The sequence below is a fragment of the Pseudochaenichthys georgianus genome, chromosome 3 (genome assembly GCF_902827115.2).
Source record: "Pseudochaenichthys georgianus chromosome 3, fPseGeo1.2, whole genome shotgun sequence".
Lineage (NCBI taxonomy): Eukaryota > Metazoa > Chordata > Actinopteri > Perciformes > Channichthyidae > Pseudochaenichthys > Pseudochaenichthys georgianus.
In genome coordinates this window covers 6,015,695-6,041,436 of record NC_047505.1, presented here as the reverse complement: position 1 = coordinate 6,041,436, position 25,742 = coordinate 6,015,695, and the positions used below count along the sequence as shown (strand labels likewise).

The 25,742-nt window shown below is 41.9% G+C and overlaps 2 protein-coding genes and 1 long non-coding RNA gene across 4 annotated transcripts in view; 1 reads left to right on the top strand and 2 right to left on the bottom strand.

The window, feature by feature from the left end:
• Positions 1-2,694, bottom strand: part of chsy1 (chondroitin sulfate synthase 1) — a 58,262-nt gene extending 55,568 nt beyond the window's left edge. The window contains exons 1-2 of one of the 2 annotated variants that reach the window (XM_034108680.1): positions 2,442-2,694; positions 1,953-2,321 (exon numbers count right to left, since the gene is read on the bottom strand). In XM_034108680.1, the coding sequence (XP_033964571.1) occupies positions 1,953-2,263 (311 nt within the window). In that variant the 5' untranslated portion in view covers positions 2,264-2,321; positions 2,442-2,694. Of the gene's footprint in view, positions 1-1,952 lie in introns of both variants that reach the window. The other variant, XM_034108671.1, reaches the window with a different exon arrangement.
• Positions 2,695-3,528: 834 nt separating this feature from the next.
• Positions 3,529-24,890, bottom strand: selenos (selenoprotein S). The gene is made up of 6 exons (XM_034106392.2): positions 24,445-24,890; positions 23,977-24,102; positions 13,539-13,645; positions 13,354-13,443; positions 9,343-9,412; positions 3,529-4,610 (listed from the first exon to the last, which is right to left on the bottom strand). The coding sequence occupies exons 1-6, from the start codon at positions 24,536-24,538 to the stop codon at positions 4,531-4,533; spliced, it is 567 nt and encodes a 188-aa protein (XP_033962283.1). The 5' UTR covers positions 24,539-24,890; the 3' UTR covers positions 3,529-4,530.
• Positions 4,642-7,586, top strand: LOC139435418 (uncharacterized). Its single transcript, XR_011644665.1, has 3 exons — positions 4,642-5,096; positions 5,798-5,877; positions 6,431-7,586. It is a non-coding gene; the product is annotated as an uncharacterized lncRNA (long non-coding RNA).
• Positions 24,891-25,742: the final 852 nt, after the last annotated feature.

Below are 25,742 nucleotides of genomic sequence, written 5' to 3'. Positions count from 1 at the left end.
CCGTTCCTGCCTTTCACAATAAAAGCCCTTTACATCTACACTGTATCGCTGCCTTCCAGGAGTACCTTGAATTCACTCGGAGCGTTTCTTTAGGATGAACTCATGAAAAAGATTACAGTCCTGTAAGGAGTAAATCTGCAAGGATGTACTCTGTTAAAAGCAGCAGTCTGACGTGAAAACAAAGAGCTGATGTTAAGTGGGGGTCCTCCCGTCCTGGATGAACATAGTAAGGCATAACACACCTCTGTAAAACAATTAACTCCTGTTATGTTCTGGTTTCCTTTCCCTGCCTTCATCTGAATATCTAGAACGTCAGTGCAAGAGAGAGATAATGTCAGTGTCAACATACGTGTCCAAACCCTTCCATGCATCCTTACACTGGGTGCCCATTGTATTCAGGATACACGTCATGGTCTCGGCCCGAGCACCTCTCAGCGCCTCTCGGCCCTCACTGCACCATCGCAAAGTAATCAGGTTGCAGTACTTTTATTTTGTGATACTGATATTAGGTTACTGATTCTGCTCTTCCAGATGTTAGGCATCTGAATTCAGACCTAGGTAAAAAGAGAGCCGTTTAACAGAATGAACAGTTCGCATGTTGACTTCATTCACAGACCATGGGTCCCGATTGGAAATAAAAACAGTAGAGGAGGCCTTCACTATAAAACACTCTCCTGCAACAACATCATAGTCCTGTTGGAAGGTGTTCAGGCCTTCATTTAAACATGTACATCACTACACAGGAAATAATATTGTGTTCAGACATTATGAGTATCTGCTCGTCCAAGTGCTACTTATATCCAGGAGAACAGCTGCTAATCTCAGGGCTGGAGCATCAGGGCGGAAGTGAACGTGCCGAGCTTCTGTCTGTGGTGTGATGACACAGGTCTCTACCGCAGATGTATGTGCCAGCCTCAGAAACAACGTCTGGGAAGCCATCAGAGGGCTGCTGAAAGGTAAAGGCACTCTGTGTTGGACCTAAAGACTGATATAACATTATGATCCCTGGATCAGAGTACAACTTAAAAACGTGCCACTGGGCACTAAATGCTAAAAATGTGTCTATTCATGTATTTCTCATTTGTAAAGCACCGTCAATAAATGTGACTACACCTTTGTTAGTCTGAACAAGTCCTTTTGAGATATCACTGGGTCTCTGGCAGACTGTCCTTTTAAGGGCTAAATTAGTATTTGACATACTGGAAACACGACGATTCACAGGCTCTTCGAGTAAAGCCCGCCCAGCAGTAAACAACCATATCCCACACTCTGCATTCGTCAAATGTTGTGTTTGCTTGTGAATTCCCTAAAAAGGGTTTTAAATAGAGTGTACTGGGTGCCTGCTATCAGGGAGAACCAATGACACACCGACATTGGGTGGTGATAATGGCATGTATGAAAGACCATGCAGCTCATCGAAAGTGATTTATTGGGACCGGCAATTTTGAGAGACTTTTAAATAGTGTACTTTGACTTCACTACATGTATTTAATACCTTTAGTTACTTCACAGATGTGGATGAATGATGTGAAATATAATCAAGTGTTAAATCAGACTTTAGTTCCACCTGGAGTAAATCCACAAGCTACCCTGCAGTCTACAAAGTCATTCAGACTAGCTGCACCTTCACCAGCTTTGAGAACACTTTCATGATCAATCATTATAAAACATATCATATATATTATTCTGAAATGGACCAATCAAACAATGACTACTTTTACTTTTGTTACTTTATATTTGTATGATAATAGTTTTCTACTTTTACTGAGTAACAGTTTGAATGCAGGACTTTTACTTGTAACAGAGTATTAATACACTCTTTTACTTAAAAGTACAACATCCGAGTACTTCTTCCACCTCTGTTTATTGGTCCATGTTCCTAAAGGTGAGCCTACAGAGAAGGCAGCCTACAGGTGTACAGAGCCCCGGCAGATCCACGCTGAGACACTCACCGATGAGCCGCCACAGCCCGGCTGTTCAGGTACTTCTGGGCAGTCATCACACCGACGAACAGGAAATGATTGGACCCGGAGCCAGGCTTCTCGGTCGCCGGTAAACTGTTATCTTGCGGTGGCCATAGTACTCCGTCGTATTCCTTCCTGTGACCCCCGTTCAGTCCACAGCCTGCGGGGTTCGCCGTCCGTTTCTGTCCGGCTTTCTTTAGCTCAGTCGTCTTGGGTAAGACGAGTCTGGAAGCCAGCGTGAACCCGACCACCAACCCCAGCAGAACACTAAACCAGGCTCTTCGGCTTCGACCTGCCATTCCCCAAAGCTTCCCCAAGCGACCAGTGCCCTCTGTAGCTATCCGAACAGCACCGCGTCTGTAAAGCAAACCAACCAACTCAGTTAAAAATAAGGTAAAATAGAAGAGGCAAGTCCGAGGCTCCGGGCTCAAAGACTCTCTCTCATAGCAGGAAATCACATTTCTTCCAGCTGCCTACGTAGCATCACAGCAGTCGCCTTGAAGTCGCCAACTGAGCCGTTCTGTGCCGAGGCTCTCCGCTCAGCCAGCTGTCCGTCTGTCCGTCACTACCGACCAAAGGCACACTGCAACACCTCACCGACCGACACAAGCAGCGCCTTTGCCGTGAATAGCGTACCCATGCTCGCAACCGGAAGAATATCGGACCGTCGGGATCGCTGATCGCGAAGGGTTTAACAGCTGTTTGAGCCTACCAGCTTCCCGTAAAAGCGCTGTGACTGGGACCGGAAGTAGACCTACTTATCCCCATCTATTCTGTAAAACGTCGCATCATATAGAAGTATTGAACCAAATCCTCTTTCATTAATCGCATCCTTCTAATAAATAATGTTTTGTGTTTAAATAATAAATGTTTTATGTCATTTTGAGTTGGCAAGCTACTCCTAAAACCACATCCACGAGCCTCCGCCACAGTTGCCATGGAAATTGGAATACAATCCAGTCGCGAATGAATTACAGCGTACAAAATGTGCTTAGTTGTTCCATTTGGGAACAATGCATAGTCGCTGAATTCAACTAAAAATAAGAATAATAGCACATGTAAAGTGAATTGATTTTCTCTCAAGACGTGCCCCACGTGACAGAATTGTAAACTCGGTGATTGGATTATTTTTGCCGAAATACAGCCAGGTTATATTTCACCTATCCCTGAAATGTGATTGAACGATGCTGCGTTCATGCTAAATAGGAAAAGACACGAATACTGAACCAACCTGCAATTGTTGCAGTATTAGCCTTCTGCTTTAACAAAATAATAATAACAAAATTCCTAATAGTTATAATAGTCATTTATGTATAATTACTGTTATTACTATAATACGTTTAGCCCAATGACACCAACATTTAGCATTGCTTAGCCTAACCAAAAACAGTGTCCTGAAAGCTGAACTGGACAGCATAAAGATTATTTTTGTTGTAGTTAATGTGTTTTGCTCCATGACATCTTCTGTGCTATATAACAGACACAGCTTGTCTTTCAATCTCCTCTGGTCTGCAGCTCCATCCTGTGGTCCTCGGCAGTCCACACACAAACGAACACACTCAAAATCATATAAGGCTTTTATTTGAATGATTAGGAGTTGATCGTATTTATTTACGTAATACAACGGCATGTATTTGAAACATTAAATGTAATACACTCTTATTCTTCATATATTCTGTTTCTAGTGGGCAACATCAATATCATTGAAACAACTTTGTGTTACGTTTCATGTTGACATTGTGGTGAATCAACATTCGTGACAGAATACTCACCATGCAGTCAATCTTAGCTCCTTAATAACAGGCGGATCCTAACAGTCCACTTGACCTCCTCGGGTTATGGACATGCTTAAATCACTGGACTGTTTTACTATGTTTGGGGGGCAACAGTAACTCAGTTGTTGGGCTTGGCGTTTGTCATTTCACTTATTTAAGGCAGCTCTGGCACTCGGTTTTTTTAATGCAGAGTTGCCAAAGAAATGTCGAAGTACTTTGTATGACGACAATAAAGATCTATTCTATTCATTATAGTGAGCCACTTAAGATCAGATGTTCTATTAATAAGAAGATATGAAACCTCCTCAGTTGAGATCAAAGAAAACAGATATTGAAGTAAACGATAGGGTGATCACATTTCTATTACATAACAAATGTGCAGAGCAGTATAAAAAAAACATCCTTGCATTTTGATAGATCCAAACATTAACTGAATGTAGTATTTTTAATAATCAACCACATGTCCACTAGCTACAACTGTTCTAGCAACATACATGTTAAAAACTTAGGTGGAACACATTCATGGAAACATATTCAAACACATGAGAAAAAAACACACTGACTGAAGTTCATCAGCCAAACCTGCTGGTAACACCGCTTACAGGAATGACGTCATTACAAGCTTTCAACTTCAAGGCGCACAATGGACGATTATCAAGTTATCTTTCACAGAGTAAATAAGGAATCAAACGGGAGTAAAACATCTCAGTGAAGTTTGAGCCCCCTCCAGTCAGTTTGCACATCAAGACGTCAGAGGTCATACAGGTCAACATCTCTGACCTTCTTTAACCTCATCCACCAGCTGACGGACCCCTCCTGCCAGGCCTGAAGGTGCAGGAGCCCCCCTCCTGTCCACTCAGGGGACTGTAGTCTGAAACACAGAGAGAAGGAGGTAAGAAAGGCTGCAACACACACACGTTTATGCGTCTGTACCAAGCGGCAAACTCTGGGGAAGAGCCGGGAAGCCAATACGGAAGTGCCACACACTGCAGTTCATATATTGGCCGATAGGCGATGGCTGCAGAAAGGAGCAATTTCCATAGACCCCCATGTTAAAATGCCCAACTTTACAGCAGAAAAAAACATGTCAACGCGACCCTTTTATTTATATTAGGTCTTAAAGTTTGTGCATAAATTAGGGCGTGGTCACATTGAGTGACGGCTCTGTCAAGTGCCTGCCGCTGTTAGCTTCTTGTCTCTCTGCTAGCTGCTCCGTGAAGCTAGCTACAGGGACTCTGCCTGCTCAGCTCATCCAGGAAACACAACTTGTAGCCGGCCGTGGTTGTTTGTTCTTCATGCTTATATATCGGACCATTGTGACTCGCTCTGCGGTTAAAACAGACGGTGCATGAATGCGGTAAGTGAAATTCGAGTGCTTTATTTATGTGTTAATGATTTTAATCAGCTACGTAATGAATGCTAAGGCTTGGGTTAGCATGTAAGCTAGTGGTAGCTACATCGGTGCTAATCGTAGCCTCCAAGTTAAAATCATAGACTGTATATATAAAGGTTAAAACGAAATAGACAAGTGTTAAGCGTTAAGTGGGATAATACTGTTGAACAAACGGCTTCTGTTTGAGGTTGATAAAATAAGGTTACATCCTTGTAACTTAGAGATATTTTATTATGGAGGTAGAACTGTATGCATCTAAGGTTAATTTAAATTGGCTATGCTAGAGTATGTAGACAAGCTAATGTCGAAGTAGTGTATGTGAAATCAACCTCACAATAAGGTGTGTATATTACAATTATGAATGTCATATTTCAAGATGATTACTTAGATATTACAATATGGTTGATTGAGCTGAAGTTCATTATCGAGCTTACACCTTAACGTCACAGTCATCTGAAGAACGAACCCAAACCTTGTTGTTTTTATTAATTGCATTACCAAATGGGTATCAAATAAACAGTAAGCATTGGTAACACAACTTCCAAAGTTACAGTAAAATAAAAAGGACCCTGACTCGGACAATACACAATCCAACATGTTCAACAGAAGAGAATCAGTTATATTGTTTGTACACATGGTACTTTACATATATATGTTTGTTTAAGGTGTCCAGGTGATGCAGACAGGCTGGACCAGAGAGTGAGAGACAGAACTGGACTCCTCACAGCAGTGAACTTCAGCACAGGTACAAAGACTCTTTTTTTCATACTATACAAAGAATCAAGAAAGATATTGGTTTAACTAAATGAAGTATTGACTTGAATACACTGATATACATTCCAATAAACAATACTAAATACCAGATCACCTACACCTCAGTTAAGTTGAGGTTTTTTTCCATGCAAAAAGTTACATTTAGATATTTAGCAATATGACTTTGTCAGCTTTCTAATTTAATGTATTGAGTACTGCTACTATTTATCTCTCAATATTGTCTGTAAAAAACGTGGTAAAAGTTATTCTTTCAGTGAGACAACAGAGCAAGCTTCTACAGTTGCACTACGTTTTGTAAAAGTTAAATATTATTTTGATAATAACATATTTCAATGTTGATGAACTTCATACTGTTCATTCATAATCTGATTGTCTTTGTAGCTCACTGTTAAAATAAAAAAAAAAAACTTTACAATTACAAAATAATTATATCTACAGCCCCTAAACACACAAACACACGGCTTTCATAAATAACACACTTGTTCTGCAATAATATGTTTTATGTTTCCTGTCATTTTTGTTAGGAAAGGACATGCCTGAAAGACACGACATGTTCTCCTTCTCTGAGGGTCAAGAAGATCATCCAAGAGGAACATTAAAAGCTGATGTTATGAGATTTTAAGACCAGTACAGGACATTCACTAAGAAACTACTTTTATTGTAAAAACAGTCAGCTGATCGAATGCAGCCATTTCCACACCTACACTCCATCAGCTGATTATTTCTATTTGCCTCACTTTATGAGCTTCACATCACTTGTGCCTTGTACCGCAGAGTTTGCAACGTCACAAATAAATGGGGCCAATCTTCAGTCAGATGTGAATGTGTAATCTAACATTTTCAGTAAGAATAATGGACAAAAGGAGTGCAAATACAATTTATTGAAATGTGAACCAAAAGTTAATCAAATGTTTTAAATAAAAAGCACATATGGACAGAAGGTGTAAACCTATTACATGTATAAGTAAACACATTTAGTCAAATAACGTGACAGGCTAGGCCTGTGCAGTTGGTATCAGCTTTGCCCAGCATGGGCTCCTCTATCAGGCCTGGTGCTCCTCGCTGAGGAAAGACCCTCAGTCCTCTCCAAACCAACAGGCCGGACGTCCATCACACGGAGGTTTCTCCCTGAAGTCTCAGCAGCTCTCTGGACACGACGCTGTCTCAATCCGTCCACACTGAATATGAGAGGGGGAAAATGAAAATAATAAATACTTTAGACAATAAGAAACATAAAGTTGACTGTTGAGTTGCTCCGTTTTTTTACATTGTCAATAATATTACTGTATAACTAATATCTCAGGTTAAGAGGCACCTTCATATAAAGATTGGTCTTTAAATACATTTTGTCTTTTGAATTGTTTGTCTAAAGTCAAGAATCTAGAACTGGTACTTAGTTTTAATGATACAGTCTGGTTATTATGCTGTTTGGAGGAGGCCTCACAGGTAAGAGCACTAACTAGCTACCATCACATGTACCTTAGCTTGACTTAAATGTATTAAACGTATAGTTAAGTGATATCAAAATATAAATAACTAATGTCATGCAAACATTAATATTTGCTTGATTCCAGTGTTGAATTTAGCACAATTGCATACAAACGTTAAGGGGTTTTAAGATTCTGAAGTATTATGCTAAAAACTCAATAACTTAGATTATTTATAGTTTTGCTGAATAGTTTCAAGGCTGCTTACCTTAGAAACGTAAAATGCGACGGCAGCGTGCAGAGGGGGAGCATGTTAGCTTAGCTTGGTAGCTTCAGCTAGCTCTGGAACTTCCAGCTTGGTGGCAGCAGGTCCCGCCTCTTTACCCTTATTTGGAGCAGGCTGGAGAAGGCGGGAGTTGAACTCTGACGTCACTGTTGAGTCGTTAGTGGCCGACTCCGCCTACTAAGGGCTTCACGGCAACTCTGCAGAATCCTATGGGTGACGTCACGGACCCTACGTCCATTTATATATACAGTCTATGGTCTGTACACACCCTACTACTGCACCTGGGGTTCAAGTACCTTGCAAATGACCCTTCTGAGGCGCTACCGCCACACGTGTATTTTCAAATGCAGAGAAAAACCAACGAATAATTGCTAAACAGGATTCAGTATACTAAAAACGTGCAAACATCCTGGTTTAAACTGTAGAGCTGAAGAGAAGAAAACAAGAAGGAGCTACCCACACCCGTCGGGCTTTTTAACTCAACACGTTTCAGATGTCCATCCTGATGCCCTCAGAATCAGATTGTGTCAGTACTGACTCAGCACATCTTTATCCATGTGTACTGCAGGCTGGGAGGGCAACCATCAGGTGGAATGGGAGTGGTGTACACATATACAACGAGTGTTTCACTGTGATGTTCAATTGGTATAGAGAACCGCAGCGACGCGTCCTAAAACCCGGAAGTAAACTTCTTCCGGTTCCTTCGTCAAAAACGCAATGCAATTTCTCCTTAGGGTTTTGGACAATAGCTGGAAATAAGGTCTGTGGTCGAGACACATTTAAGAGACGGATCACGTTTTGTTCAGCCGGATAATATCCACATGTCTACCCTACTTTTATCATTTTTGAATCATAAATCTAGTCGCCAGAAGCAAAATGCTAACGTTATGCTATAAAGGAACTACAGCGGGGTCGCTGCTTCAACGTCACGCCGACTTCAGATCCATATTCAAACACAGATTCTAAATGGAACAAGTTGAAGCTTTTGTTTGAACACTCTGCAGGAGGCAGGGACTTGCTTTCAAGCAGAACAGGGCAAACAAACTTAGAGTGTTTACATGTTCGGTGTAATGACGTACAACGACCTCCTCAACTTCTGTAGTCCTATTCAGCCACTCGGTAACAACCATCGTTTTTCAGACACGTCAACTCTTAAAAAATCCCCAGCGGGGTCACTGCTGATGGACTTAATGTCGTAGAACAAAACGTGATCCGTCTCTTCAATGTGTCTCAACCACAGACCTTATTTGGAGCTGTTTTCCAAAACCCTATGGAGAAACCGCTTTGCTTTTTATCGAAGGAACCGGACGTGGTCAAAATGCTCACTTACTTCCGGGTTTTAGGACGCGTCACTGCGGTTCTCTATTGAGAACCGTAGAATGTCACTGTTAGTAGCCGTATCCAATAATATTCTGGGATCTTGACATGCCTAGTACTAAATACACACAGATGCAAACGTTTAAACAAATGGGACTTTTAGTTCATAATCTTTCAAGCACTGGTACATGTATGTTGCCCTATGTGGCATGTATTCGTGTGGGTTAGGCATATCAAAGTGAAGCACCCTGTGCTCCACACAGCTTCATACTGGAGCAGTATACAGAATGCCTCATTAATGTGGTTTGTGTGCGTGTTGCTTTGTTTTATGGCACTTGTTGTCTTGGGAACAAAGGAGTAGCCTTTAATGACCCCCACTCAGTGTTCCATCCTGGGAAATACACACCTGCACTGCGGAGGGGCTTCTTGTCCGGCTTTGGTCTGGCTGCAGCGGAGGAGCTGGCCTCTGCAGGGGGCTGCAGGGAGAAACATTCAGAGTCAGGGCACACCAAATGGAGTGATGTCATCCCACTTATTAGCTGAGTTCAATACTCAATTCTGATTCTGTCAACTTGGACTTTTTCAAATGGCATACTGGTACTGAGGAAGCTCTGATCAAGTGACTATGTGCAGTCATAACAACCAGAAAGAGGTTCATTTAATTAGTTGTGGCCAAAAAAACACATTTGTTCTCCATCAGAAAACAGGTGGAACAATTTGTCAATATTCGTTTTTACATGGTGGAGAGCAGCACACTTTAATGTATGATGCCGGAACTCCCCTAGTAAAGACACAGACAGCTTGGTGACAGAATCGAGGATATGAATACATCCATTTTGTTTTGCAAGTAGCCGTGTTCTTTTCTTCTTAATGACCAGATTGCTGCACATTATCCCTTATATGTTGGTGTAGTTCACATTAGAAGTGTTGTTGTGGCAGCGGATCACTTAAAAAAAGTGCAGGAAGAAGACGACCCGGAATATTAATTATTGTACCGGTACTCTTTTTCTGGTACCACTTTACACTTATAAAGGATTCATTAAGGGTTTATAATTAGGTTGTAAACACTTTATTAATCATTAAGAACCATTTATAAACCAGTTCTAACATAGCTTCCATACATCAACACAGGCTCACTATTTGGCAAGATGACCAAGCCTTACATTGGCTACTCCGCGAGAATCAACTCAGTGAGCAACAGATACCAAGGATGCTGGCTGATGAAGAAGACGAAGTAGCCAATTCAAGGCTTAGCGGTACAGATACATGTGGGCTCACTATTTGGAAAGCAACCGGTCACAGTCGCCCTGTTTATCTCATGGCTTATTTTATAAGCCATGAGATAAACAGGGCGACTGTGACCGGTTGTTAATGATTTATAAAGTGTTCACAACCTAATTAATAAATGAATTACAAACTATTCCTAAACCCTTTATAAGGGTAGTGTTATTGCCAAGTGGTACCCTTTTTCTTTTGTCTTCCTGGCTGCTCCATGAGTTAAATCAGGGTTCCTCATGACATGACCGGTGATAGACAGGGCCACAGGGGTGCACATAACGCAGGTACGCATGTGTGGCAACATCTGAAAAGCGTAACATCACTTGTGTCACTGCGCGCCTTTGCGTACCTGATCATCAAAACAAAACACATATTTCGTATACACAGGATTCTTGTCAACACTTAGACATGTCCAGAGAACTAAAATACATTAAGCAGCCACTTTGAAAAAATCTTCGGACTTTCTATGACTGATTGAACTGAGAGCTGGCCGAGCCGCAGGCCATAACCGACGGACCTGTGAAGTTTTGCTGGAGGCAGAGGCTTAGATCACTGGACGACAGAGTTGGTGCCGTGTGCAAAGACAGGGCTGCTGTTAACGTCGGTATGAACAACAGAATTGTGCCAAAACTACGTCAACTGGCTGCGGACGGAGACTCCCCCCCCCGTGCACATTCTGGTCCCCGCGCGCACACTGGAGAACTGCGACAAATCAGCTGATCACAACATTCACGTTCTGTGGTCAAGCTGCTGCAGTTTGATTTACAACAAGGTCGAGTAAAACACGCAGCTGCAAACTTCCTCAGAGTGTTATGGAAGAGTTTGAAATCAGACAGAAGTGGAAGAAGTACTCAGATCTTGTGTAGGAATACTCTGTTACAGTAAAAGTCCTGCATTCAAAATGTTACTCAAGTAAAAGTAGAAAAGTATTCTCATCAAAATATAGTGAAAGTAGCGACAGTGAAAGTAGTCGTTGTGCAGATTGGTCCATGTCAGAATAATATATATGATATGTTTTATAATAATTGATCAGCTAGTCTGAATGACTTTGTAGACTGCAGGGTAGCTTGTGGATTTACTCCAGGTGGAACTAAAGTCTGATTTAACACTTGATTAGATTTCACATCATTAAAGGTGGGGTAGGCAAGTTTGAGAAACCGGCTCGAGATACACTTGTTATATTCCATGGAATGCTCTTAACATCCCGATAGCAATGAATATCTTAAGTGCTTTGACAAAAAATCCATTAAAAAAAACATAATCTGTGGAAGCCGTAGTGCTGTAGAAAGCACGACCAATCATCTGAGACGGCCCGGCTAAAATAACTGGATGGCCTACCTGCCTGTCAGCCTTCCATCTGTGCACAAACTTATCTCGTGCCCTCATTGGTCATGTGCACGTTCGTGTGTGTTTGGTTTCTCCAAAATGACCTACCCCACCTTTAATCCACATCTGTAAAGCAGGGATGGGAAAATGGCGGCACCCACCTCCTCTTTTTGCGGCCCTCAGATTAATTTATAAACAACGTAATTAATTTAAAATATATAGGCTATATATATTATTTTTTTACTTGTAGTACTGATACCGTCCACTAGACTCCTAGTTACGTCGCGAGCTGCGTACATAATTTCGTTCGGCAGCCAAATACCGCAAAATAATCTGTGACGCGTTTGAGTGTATTGTGTTTGTTTCCCGGGGAAACCCTCACAAGAAACACGGGCTGTTGTTAAGCCAGCTGTGACGTTAAGTTACCGCTTGTAATTATGCCTTTACAAGCTTAAAGGTTGTATTTATCATCTGAATTTGGCGAAACAAGTTTAATATTCTAAAAACCAAGACTTTGTTTATTTAAAGTTATCTTAATGGTTAATCTCAATGCTTTCCAATAGTTTAAAATAATTGTATTCCACAGTTAAATAACCTGTTTAATACAAACATGCCACTTGTAAACATTAAATAACATTTCTGTGAACTGATATTTGTTTAGTGAGCTTATCAGAGGATGTTCCCTGAAAGATTGTAAAATGTCAATGAAGATGTCAGACTTAGTATATTTGTTAATAATTACATACAATACATGGAATTTGTGTGTGTGTGTTCCAAGTGAATCTGCTGCCCCCTGGTGGCCAGTACATCAATGATGTGGCCCCCACCACCATCAAAGTTGCCCATCCCTGCTGTAAAGTAACTAAAGGTGTTAAATACATGTGGTGGAGTACAAGTACACCATTTACCTCTGAACTGTAGTGGAGTAGAAGTACTAAGTAGCATAAAATAGAAATACTCAAGTAAAGTACAAGTATTTCAAAATGGTACCCAAGTACAATACTTGAATATAAGTGTACTTAGTTACTTCCCACATCTGAAATCAGATATGACTTGAAGTCATGTGATCATTTCTTAGTATTTGATCCTTCAACTTGGCCTCAGGAAATGTAAGGACTTCACAGTTTTGGCAACACGTTTTGGAGAAAGCGAATCGGAGGCTTAAACAGGGACAGGGAGGAAGAAGAGGAACTAGAGGACAGTGAAGGAGATACAGAGGAGGACAGTGAGGGAGACTGCACTTATTAACACCACGCTTTGTGTGGGGTGAGTACCAAACGCTGTCTCCCGAGTAGCTCACTAAGAAACTGATGTGCACCCCTGCTTATTAATAATGATAATGAATGTATTTGATATAGCGCTTTTCCGAGTGCTCAAAGACGCTTTACATGACAGTATTGGTTGGCTGCATTGCATATTGTATGTTCTGGGTGGGATGACAGATTCATAAGCAGACATGCTTATTATAACTGTATGCAGCTTTTCATACTTTGCGGTACAAGTGGCTCTCCTCTTGACTTTGTCCATCAAGGCGGCTTGCATGTAAAACATATTGAAGACCACTGAGCTAGATACTGAGCCAGAGGAATTTTCACAGACATATACTTAGTATAATTACCTTATCATTACTTCCCTGGCAGTGGAGAATAATAAAAGCATGTTGTAATAACCAACATTTTGTGTCTTTAATGTGGATGAATAAATATAAGAAGATGATTTGTAAAATTGAGTGCATTCCGAACTGTTTAACATTTCAAATCCATTTCATAATGTGTCCACCAGGGAACAGTCCGATGAAGAGGTCGACTCTCACCTGAGAAGGTGTGGCTGTTCCCCTGTAACTCTTTCCCGTTTGCATACTGTCCCATATCTCGATTTTCTGCCTCCGCTTTTCTTCTTCTTGCTGTTCACAAAAATACATCACACATTGAGTTCAAGGGTTACATCATGGACAATATTTCTTTCAAACATACTTTTTATTTGTATTTATTACTGCACCTGTTTCTGTTTCTCTCTGAAGATGGAAGCCTTGGCATCAAGTTCCTCTTGCATCTTCATCCGAGCTGCTTCCATGGCTTCTTGTCTCCTGGCCACTAAGGCAACATCTTCATGAAAGAAACATCACAACATCTATTACTCACTTGTAAAAAGCATTTGCAACTATTTTTGAAAGAAAAAAAAAATCTTAATTCCATAGATTATATGTTCAGAATAGCAACTGCATTTATTGTTCCTCTCACTCACTACAAGTTAAATGTATCAGTAGAACTATTTGTAAATGATCTAGTGGCGCACTGAGAGAGCCTCTGTCATTGATTTGGGCCAGAGGATGATACAGCATGTCAGGGTACCCTACACTATATAAGAGGATGATACAGCATGTCAGGGTACCCTACACTATATAAGAGGATGATACAGTATGTCAGGGTACCCTACACTATATAAGAGGATGATACAGTATGTCAGGGTACCCTACACTATATAAGAGGATGATACAGCATGTCAGGGTACCCTATACTATATAAGAGGATGATACAGCATGTCAGGGTACCCTACACTATATAAGAGGATGATACAGCATGTCAGGGTACCCTACACTATATAAGAGGATGATACAGCATGTCAGGGTACCCTACACTATATAAGAAGATGATACAGTATGTCAGGGTACCCTACACTATATAAGAGGATAATACAGCATGTCAGGGTACCCTACACTATATAAGAGGATGATACCCTACACTATATAAGAGGATGATACCCTACACTATATAAGAGGATGATACAACATGTCAGGGTACCCTACACTATATAAGAGGATGATACCCTACACTATATAAGAGGATGATACCCTACACTATATAAGAGGATGATGCAGCATGTCAGGGTACCCTACACTATATAAGAGGATGATACCCTACACTATATAAGAGGATGATACCCTACACTATATAAGAGGATGATACAGTATGTCAGGGTACCCTACACTATATAAGAGGATGATGCAGCATGTCAAGGTACCCTACACTATATAAGAGGATGATACAGCATGTCAGGGTACCCTACACTATATAAGAGGATGATACAGCATGTCAGGGTACCCTACACTATATAAGAGGATGATATAGTATGTCAGGGTACCCTACACTATATAAGAGGATGATACAGCATGTCAGGGTACCCTACACTATAGAAGAGGATGAAACAGCATGTCAGGGTACCCTACACTATATAAGAGGATGAAACAGCATGTCAGGGTACCCTACACTATATAAGAGGATGATACAGCATGTCAGGGTACCCTACATTATATAAGAGGATGATGCAGCATGTCAGGGTACCCTACACTATATGAGAGGATGATACAGCATATCAGGGTACCCTACACTATATAAGAGGATGATACCCTACACTATATAAGAGGATGATACCCTACACTATATAAGAGGATGATACAACATGTCAGGGTACCCTACACTATATAAGAGGATGATACCCTACACTATATAAGAGGATGATACCCTACACTATATAAGAGGATGATGCAGCATGTCAGGGTACCCTACACTATATAAGAGGATGATACCCTACACTATATAAGAGGATGATGCAGCATGTCAGGGTACCCTACACTATATAAGAGGATGATACAGCATGTCAGGGTACCCTACACTATATAAGAGGATGATACAGCATGTCAGGGTACCCTACACTATATAAGAGGATGATATAGTATGTCAGGGTACCCTACACTATATAAGAGGATGATACAGCATGTCAGGGTACCCTACACTATAGAAGAGGATGAAACAGCATGTCAGGGTACCCTACACTATATAAGAGGATGAAACAGCATGTCAGGGTACCCTACACTATATAAGAGGATGATACAGTATGTCAGGGTACCCTACACTATATAAGAGGATGATGCAGCATGTCAGGGTACCCTAACTATAGAAGAGGATGAAACAGCATGTCAGGGTACCCTACACTATATAAGAGGATGATACAGCATGTCAGGGTACCCTACATTATATAAGAGGATGATGCAGCATGTCAGGGTACCCTACACTATATGAGAGGATGATACAGCATGTCAGGGTACCCTACACTATATAAGAGGATGATACAGTATGTCAGGGTACCCTACACTATATAAGAGGATGATGCAGCATGTCAGGGTACCCTAACTATATAAGAGGATGATACAGCATGTCAGGGTACCCTACACTATATAAGAGGATGATGCAGCATGTCAGGGTACCCTAACTATATAAGAGGATGATACAGTATGTCAGGGTACCCTACACTATATAAGAGGATGATGCAGCATGTCAGGGTACCCTAACTATATAAGAGGATGATGCAGCATGTCAGGGTACCCTAACTATATAAGAGGATGATACAGCATGTCAGGGTACCCTACACTATATAAGAGGATGATGCAGCATGTCAGGGTACCCTAACTATATAAGAGGATGATACAGTATGTCAGGGTACCCTACACTATATAAGAGGATGATACAGCATGTCAGGGTACCCTACACTATATAAGAGGATGATACAGCATGTCAGGGTACCCTACACTATATAAGAGGATGATATAGTATGTCAGGGTACCCTACACTATATAAGAGGATGATACAGCATGTCAGGGTACCCTACACTATAGAAGAGGATGAAACAGCATGTCAGGGTACCCTACACTATATAAGAGGATGAAACAGCATGTCAGGGTACCCTACACTATATAAGAGGATGATACAGCATGTTAGGGTACCCTACACTATATAAGAGGATGATGCAGCATGTCAGGGTACCCTACACTATATGAGAGGATGATACAGCATGTCAGGGTACCCTACACTATATAAGAGGATGATACCCTACACTATATAAGAGGATGATACCCTACACTATATAAGAGGATGATACCCTACACTATATAAGAGGATGATGCAGCATGTCAGGGTACCCTACACTATATAAGAGGATGATACCCTACACTATATAAGAGGATGATACAGTATGTCAGGGTACCCTACACTATATAAGAGGATGATACAGCATGTCAGGGTACCCTACACTATATAAGAGGATGATACAGTATGTCAGGGTACCCTACACTATATAAGAGGATGATGCAGCATGTCAGGGTACCCTAACTATATAAGAGGATGATACAGCATGTCAGGGTACCCTACACTATATAAGAGGATGATGCAGCATGTCAGGGTACCCTAACTATATAAGAGGATGATACAGTATGTCAGGGTACCCTACACTATATAAGAGGATGATGCAGCATGTCAGGGTACCCTAACTATATAAGAGGATGATGCAGCATGTCAGGGTACCCTAACTATATAAGAGGATGATACAGCATGTCAGGGTACCCTACACTATATAAGAGGATGATGCAGCATGTCAGGGTACCCTAACTATATAAGAGGATGATACAGTATGTCAGGGTACCCTACACTATATAAGAGGATGATACAGCATGTCAGGGTACCCTACACTATATAAGAGGATGATACAGCATGTCAGGGTACCCTACACTATATAAGAGGATGATACAGCATGTCAGGGTACCCCAACTATATAAGAGGATGATACAGTACGTCAGGGTACCCTACACTATATAAGAGGATGATGCAGCATGTCAGGGTACCCTACACTATATAAGAGGATGATACAGCATGTCAGGGTACCCTACACTATATAAGAGGATGATACAGCATGTCAGGGTACCCTAACTATATAAGAGGATGATACAGTATGTCAGGGTACCCTACACTATATAAGAGGATGATACAGCATGTCAGGGGATGAATCGGATGATACGATGTATAATGGTACATCAAGGTTTATCAGGGAACCCTCAGGAACACTAAACATTTGTTTTCTGTTTAGCTCGATTAAATTATTGGATAAGAAGTAAACAACAAGTTAAGATTAAGTTAATAACAGGAATTTTAAAGTGGTGGAACTCACACTGGGAACTCACACTGTAAGCTAAAAGCGAGTGGATAAACAGGAGTGTTTAGGGCATTAGCATAAGAAGACCCCTTGCTTACAGGGGCAGGAAGGTGAACAGTGAGTCATCTCTGGGTGTGTGCAGGTCTCCATGAGAAGCGAAGGAGCAGTCTGTAATATTCTGACGGAATATGTGGATAAAACTGTTTATCTATGCTTGTTTATGGTTGGCCCACGTGATGTGACGTAGTAACGGCCTCAGGGCTCTCGACTAACTTTTGTCCCCATCCTCCCGGAACCGTCCCGAAATACAATCCAAGCCGTCCCGAAATTAATGTGGACCGTCCCGAATTTTTTTTCTTCTTTTTTTTCTACATTATCATTAGTTAAAATCATTCAATGTGACCTTTAACATAAATAAAACATCATACAAATCATTAGATGATAATTCATCAACCTTTTTATTTTAGTAAATCATTCAATCACATAAACAAAGGCCAAATATATTTAAACTAGGGCTGTCAAGTTAACGCGTTAATAACGCGTTAACGCAAAAAAAAATTAACGCCACTAATTATTTTAACGCGATTAACGCATGTGTATTTTTTTTCCTCGGCCGCCCCGTAGTTTCAGAGCGCATCGAGTTTAAAATACCATCTACAAGCTGATGCTGCTGACAGCCCGGCTCCTGCCGCACGTGTGTGTGTGTGTGTGTGTGTGTGTGTGTGTGTGTGTGTGTGTGTGTGTGTGTGTGTGTGTGTGTGTGTGTGTCCCGAGCGAGCGAGGGAGAGACCTTACGTGCATTACCGTACCGCAGTGTGAACGCGGCTATTGTTGTTGTTAGCATCTGGTGCTAGCTAGCTGCGCTAACGGGTATAAGGAGCTGTTTAAATGAAAACAGAGGAGCGCCCTATCCACACAACTGCGCTGAGCACTTGACTTGATGCAGGAAGCAGACAGCGGGACATTGTACGAGAAGTCAGCACACTCATGATTGCAGCGTCCAGGCAGCTCCCGTTCAAGCATATGCCTTGAGTTGCACATAGCACACACACACACACACACACACACACACACACACACACACACACACACACACACACACACACACACACACACACACACACACACACACACACACACACACACACACACACACACACACACACACACACACACAACACACACACACACACACACACACACACACACACACACACACACACACACACACACACACACACACACACACACACACACACACACACACACACACACACACACACACACACACACACACACACACACACACACACACACACACACACACACACACACGTATATGAGAGGTTCCAGGTTGTTGCGTTTAATATTCATTAGAATATTTGTCATTGTTCAAATGATAATAAACATTAGCATAAAGCATATTTGTCCACTCATATGTTGATAAGAGTATTAAAAACTTGAAAAATATTCCTCTAAGGTACATTTAGAACAGATAAAAAATGTGCGATTAATTTGCGATTAATCGCGATTAACTATGGACAATCATGCGATTAATCTGCGATATAATGTGTATGTAGCAATAATACATATGACATATTTTTTAAATGTCTCCTGTACCGATAAAAAGTCTGATAACGTCGGAGCTTAACGTTACCACTGTCTTTAATAATTCCGGCCCGTTTAACACCGGGGCTCGGTACCCATCCCTACATGGGGAGAGGCGCAGCATATTGCTAAGGACTGAATACAATGGAGGGTTCTCTTCTCAGCCTTATTACCCATAGGGGATGAAAAGGAGTAAGCAAATAAAGAGGCCGGCACTCCAGGGTCTGGTTCTGCTGTGCGTTTTTGTGATGTAACGGTAAAACATTTCAGAATTCCTCCACGGGATGCCATTGTCATTGTACATCACTCAACCCGCGAAATACACACTCAGTACATAGCTAGACCCAGAGCCATATTATATTAATCTGGCTAGACCAGGGGTCTGCAACCTTTTTGACCAAAAGAGCCATTTCGCTCCTTTTCCCCCGACATTTTTTTGTCTGGAGCCGCAAAACATATTTCATAGTTTTTTTATTGTTATATCAGACAAAAACTACAGTTTTTTTGCATTTATTAGGCTATTTATTACATGATATAAAACTGTTAACCTCTAATAAGAAACAAAGAACTCTTATAAGGAGAATTACAAATAATACACAGGCCTACTTTAAAATAAATTAAACACAGCACTTGGGGAGTCCTCTGCACATTTGAAGGAAAAAAAACATTAAAATGGGCCCACTTTGAAATAAATAAAACATATAGCTGCACCCTAAAAAGAGTTAAAGGTAGGGTAGGTAAGACTGGAGAAACCAGCTCGAGTGCGCTAGAATTTGAAAATACACAACCGGAAAAAATCTGCCCCTTCCTTCAGACTTCCTCACAGAGCCCCTCCTCCAACACACACGAACGCGCACATGACCAATGAGGGCACGAGATCAGTTTGTGCACAGATGGAAGGCTGACAGGCAGGTAGGCCATCCAGTTACTTTAGCCGGCTCAGATGATTGGTCGTGCTTTTTACAGCGCTACGGCTTCCAGAGATTAATTGTTGTATGTATTTATTGTCAAAGCATTTAATATATTCATTGCTATCGGGACGTTAAGAGCATTCCATGGAATATAACAAAAAGTGTTTTCTGAAATAAATTACATACCCCATTGAATTATGACTGACGATCGTCAGCTGTCTTCCTCTCCCTCGTAAATTCTGCACCACCGTTGACAACTTCTCTCTACATATCAAACATACCGGTAAACCAGCATCGTTTGCTGTGAAAGCAGATAACTCTGTCCACGCAGAATTAAATCCTGTGTTCCTCTGGTACTTTTCTTTGATTTATCCATAGTTCGCTCATCGAGCCGGGGGTCAGGTTATTCGCCTCCAAGAAAAGACGCTCGCGCGGGACCGGAGCAGGATATGACGCATATTTTAGTTGACCTAATTAAAACCGTTTTGTTTTTTATTTATGTGTCACAGTATCACCTCAAAATACAACATAGGAAACATTTTCAACCATGCAACAAAATATAAATAGTCCTACAAATACTTTTATTTTATTTCCTTCTTATTTTTGTCTAAACTCAAGGGAGCCAGAGCAGAGGGCTTAAAGGGCCGCATGCGGCCCGTGGGCCGCGGGTTGCCAACCCCTGGGCTAGACCATAGAGAGCGCGAATTTGCGGAGCAGGAATTCGCGGGCACAGCCAGCTGGGCGGCTGGCTGACAGCCAGCGGCACAGCAGTGGCTACATGTGTGTGTATTTCACGGGTTGCTAAATGTTTTGTGCGTGTGTGTTTATGTTGACAAGGAGGTTTAATAACTGTGTGCTACACAAAACGTGCAGTCGGTTTCATTTTCATCGCCGTTTGTAGTAGAGTTAGCAGGATATTTTTATTTTAACTCGTCCCAAATTCGTCCTAAAATTATTTTTTATCCTCCCCGACACTATTTTTTTCGGCCCCGGGACGACGGGACGTCCTTAAGCGCGAGCCCTGAACGGCCTGTCCACAAAGCGGCGTGCGTTGAAGCTTGCCGGTGGGCGTGTCTGACACTCAACCAACAACCAATCACATGAATCTCCCGCCACTGACACACAAGCAGCGGTTTGATTGGCTAGAGCTTGTACTGGCATATGATTCGATTGGCTGACGCTTCTGCCGAGGCGTCAAAAGTTGAACACAGTGTTCAACTTTTGAAGCTCCGCTTCCCACAATGCAGTTCGGCGAAAAGTGACGTCACCCCATTCAAAGTGAGTGGTGAAGCTTTCAATGCACGCCGCTGTGTGGACGCCCGTAAGAGTATGCGTGCGCAGCCAGACGGTTTGAGTGATGTTTTCCTTCCTACCAGATGTGAATATGTAGACCTCTGGTGTATGAACAAAGGTTGAATAGAGCACGTCGTAGTGTAGTCTGGAGCATTCATTTACATACAGTACAAGAACGGTGGTAACTTAACCCATCTTTTAAATACAATATTAGGGCTGTCAAGTTAATGCGCCAACGCAAATTTTTGCTCGCTTGCGGCAGACCACGCTTGAACGTTTGCCGGGGAGACGCCTAGACAACAGCAGCAAAATAAAATCAGTACCTTTAGGAGCAATGTCTAACATGTGTAATTAACTTGTGAGTGTGTGAGGCCATTATGCCTAAATAAAGGTACTCAAGCTTTACTCTATTTTCAAGTTGTTCATCAAAAAGATGAGTTTGTCTACGCTGTCAGTAGTGAGGGCAGATCTGTTGGCGGTAACTATGTCACCTGCCGTCGAGAAAACCCTCTCGCTGGGGACTGAGACTGACTCGGATGTGCTTGAGCATGTTTGACGTGTTACCACTAGCATAACGCACCGCTGTCGAACAACGCCGACACACCGTCCTCGTCCGATCCACAACATTGTTGTAGTCCACAGGGAACCCGAAATGTTCCCACACAGCTGATTTAAAAGAAGCAGGTGGGTCTTCTAGCTCCTGTGTGTTGTGTGAACTCGCCATAGCTACTAAATGGTTTTCTTCATATATTGTGTTCGTTTTGTTGTGTTCGGTTCTTGTTCTTCATTTGTTATTTACGGGCGGCTGGCTTTTAGGCGCAATACCGCCCCCTGGATTATATATAGTGTAATACTGCCCTGAGTGACAGACTTTTTTCCCCACTCGTAAAAAAAAGGCGTATTCGCCGTGTGACTGCATGTGCCGAACCGTGACGTCCGAACCGTGACGTCCGAACCGTGACGGTACGGGATGAATACGGATACCGTTACACCCCTAGATCGCATCCAACGTGTCGACTGCACATCACAGCGCATTATTCTGACCAGGCACGTGCACACAGACATCAAAGTGGGCTTGAGCCCCTGCCCTTTTTCTTCCTCCAGAGAAAGTTATTTTTAAATTTGTATTTTTAATAAATATATATCTACTCCTGCTTGCGCATACTTTCCAAAAATATATTGATTGAATAGAAAATAAAAATATCAGGTCGGGAGATTAGACTGTGAAGTTCCGATGCTCTCTCTACCCTCCCCCCCCCCCCCTCCACGTCTCGTGCACAGCGGTGCGGACAGTCATCGGCAGTCACCTCAGACAGACAGACGCAGCACCTCCCACCTTAAAGTCCCATGTTATGCCGGCTTTTCTTGGCTTGTTTGAAGGTGAGGTCATGAACAAATGACTAAACTGCCAGTGCCTCTAGTTTACAGAGCTAAGCCAAAAAACAAATAGTGAACTAAGGTGGTGGCTAATGGATAAGTTAGCTCAAGGTTTAGCTAAGGCAATGTATCATGGGCGTAGGCTAATGTACTGTACTAAGGGGAGACACTACAGGTGAATACAGTCAAATGTGTATCTGATAACATCATCACAATCACACATTGATATGCAAATTAGGCGTTACATATAGCCTAATAAAATGGCGCCAATTTGCATGCAGTTCCCAACGCATTGCAGGGGAAAAGGATAACAAAAAATATATACATATCACCTCACAACTTCCCCAGATAGTCAAGTCAGTATTTCCCCCTGAAATGTTATGTTAAATGCAAATTAGCTTTAAATCTATAGATTAATTCAGACAGGTAGTAAAACGAACACCATTTATATGTGTTTCTGGAAGTTTTCTTTCCATGAGTGAAAGAAAACATGGAAGCAAAGTAGACCAAAATGTACAAGTACTGTACATGAAAAAACGATATTTTTGGCTGTAATGTCCTTAAACAGTAACTTCATAGTTGTGATTGTTGTCTGCTCTTGTAGAATTATGTTGAGTATTAAACAATTGCGTGAGGGTATTAAAATAAATGTGTCAGTAAGTCTTTTATAAATTATTATGGGAAGTGCCCTTTTTCTCACTTGAGCTCCTGCCCCCCAAAATGTCTGTGCACGTCCCTGATTCTGACCCACAGTGGGAACTTCAGTCTCATGCTTTGACTGCTATGAAGACAGAGGAGCGGCATTTCGCCGACAACTGTAAACAGACTTGTCTGCTTGAGCAACTGGTTCAGTGCAGAGAAGTACAGAGGGTTGGGAGAGAGAGAGAGAGAGAGAGAGAGAGAGAGAGAGAGAGAGAGAGAGAGAGAGAGAGAGAGATTCCAGGATGTTGTGTTGAGAATATTCAGGAGAATATTTGTCATTGTTCCAATGATAAACAAACATTTGCATAGAGCATATTTGTCCACTCATGTTGATAAGAATATTAAAAAATATATATATATTCCTCCCCCTATACAATACAAAACAATATCCACATGTCTCGTTCCAGAATCTCTCCACTGTTACTTCTGATAACAAATAGTTGTTATAGGGACAACGCTGCAGAGGACAGGATGGAGCTTGTTCAAAGTGGATGTAATGTGATAGAATATGGGATGAATCATGTTTGTCTGTTGTCTTAGTATGCAGGTGAACCGGTGCTGACCTTGCGGTGTTGGTGGGGGGGGGCTGCGCTGGCTGGATCTCCTCCTGCTCAGGTACTGGAGGAGCAGGTAAACCAGCAGAGTCCCGAACAACAGGTACCATCCATACAGGGACAGCAGCTCTCCCACTATGGAGACAGAGGAACTTTCATATAGGCCAGATCACGTGAACAAAGAGACAGTGGGACAATAACAACTTTAACAGGCCAGCAGGAAACATGAAGGATGATTATACCGATCATGATGTGAAATACACTGCGACTATAAATGAGACTGTGGCCCATTAAATAGTCTACACAGGACAGAATGTTATAGTTAGCCGCTATAAAGATACAATGTTTCTCACAGCAACGTTATGACGTATAACTCCCAACAAACATAAGCCGCTAAAAAGCAGCGCCATGCTAACGTTTAGCCTTAAATACAGCTCTCCGATAGTGAGGGAGATAAAGTTTTCACGGTAACGTTACCGTTCAGGCTCAGGGGGGTCAGGTCCGGGTTTCTGAGAGGCGCCTTCTCCACCGTGTAGGGCGAGTCTCCGTCACTGACTTCCACATCATCCATCTCTCTCACTCAAAGGAAGCTGTCGGGGTGTTTGAGGCACTGTGCTGCGGAGCAAGTGTCAAGCGGCTGTGAAGTCACTGAGGGTGCTGACGTCCCATGTCCGCCATGTATGCTGGCAGCTTCTATGATGACGTGTAGGCCTAGTGCTGCGTTTCCGCCCCGTGGGAAAACCTAGCACTGCCGTCGAACGCTCGGAATCGTTTTAGAGGCGTTACGTTTTCGTTTAGAATAAACGAAACATTTTTATTTAAAAGGCAGTATTTAATAACCTTGACGGAGACGTTTGATAACACTGCTGATCGGGCTAAACGCGTTTTACGATGGTTTTTGCGTCATGTTAAGTGAAGTCAATCCGGAAGTGCCTCAACCCTGCCTTTTTTTCCATGGCCATGAGAGGCGACTCTTGGTTACAAAATGGTGTGATTGTATAGATGGATGTGAAAACAGGCATACAGCAGGATTTTTTTGTCTTTTAGCAATAACAAATAGGCGAACCATTGTTGCAATAGATCTCCAATTTTCTGTGAACAGTGGGCCTAATTCTGTCCCCGTTTGCTTCCAGAATGTACTTGCTTACTGCTTTAATGTAGCAACCAGCTTTTGGACGGATTACATTACAAACCTATCAAAGCCCGAGGGAGCATGTTGGGGCTGCAGGGGGTAGACATCAAACCTGATTGGTACAATGAGTCACAGCCGCCCAGTCACACAATGGGAATATATTTTCTGTTAAAAAAAACAACAACAACCTCTAAACAAACAAATCTGGTTTGCATTCAAAACATTGACATGCTTTAACTACGGTTTGACTTGTTAAAAAAGGAATTGAATTACTGAGTCACATGTCACAGTTATGGTTTGCATGTTAAACATTTAGTTGCATTAGTTGAATGCATGTATATTTTTGGGGCATCTCAATGTATTGATATTGACAAATTAGCAGGAAATGCAGGAGTGAGAGTGGATAATCCGAGGTCATGACTCAGCCTTGATACATTGAGCACCCAGGGCGGAACATTAGCATGATATATGCAATGCAGTGTGACACAGTGGCCTTCTTCAGATATCGTTTGGCAAAACAAACTTAAAACCACCAACATTTATGTGAGGCTGTGGCTTGTTGCCCTTTAATAAATGTATATAAGTACAATTTATTTTAGTTGCATGCATTAGATCTTGTTTGTGTATATGCTTTTCCATGCGC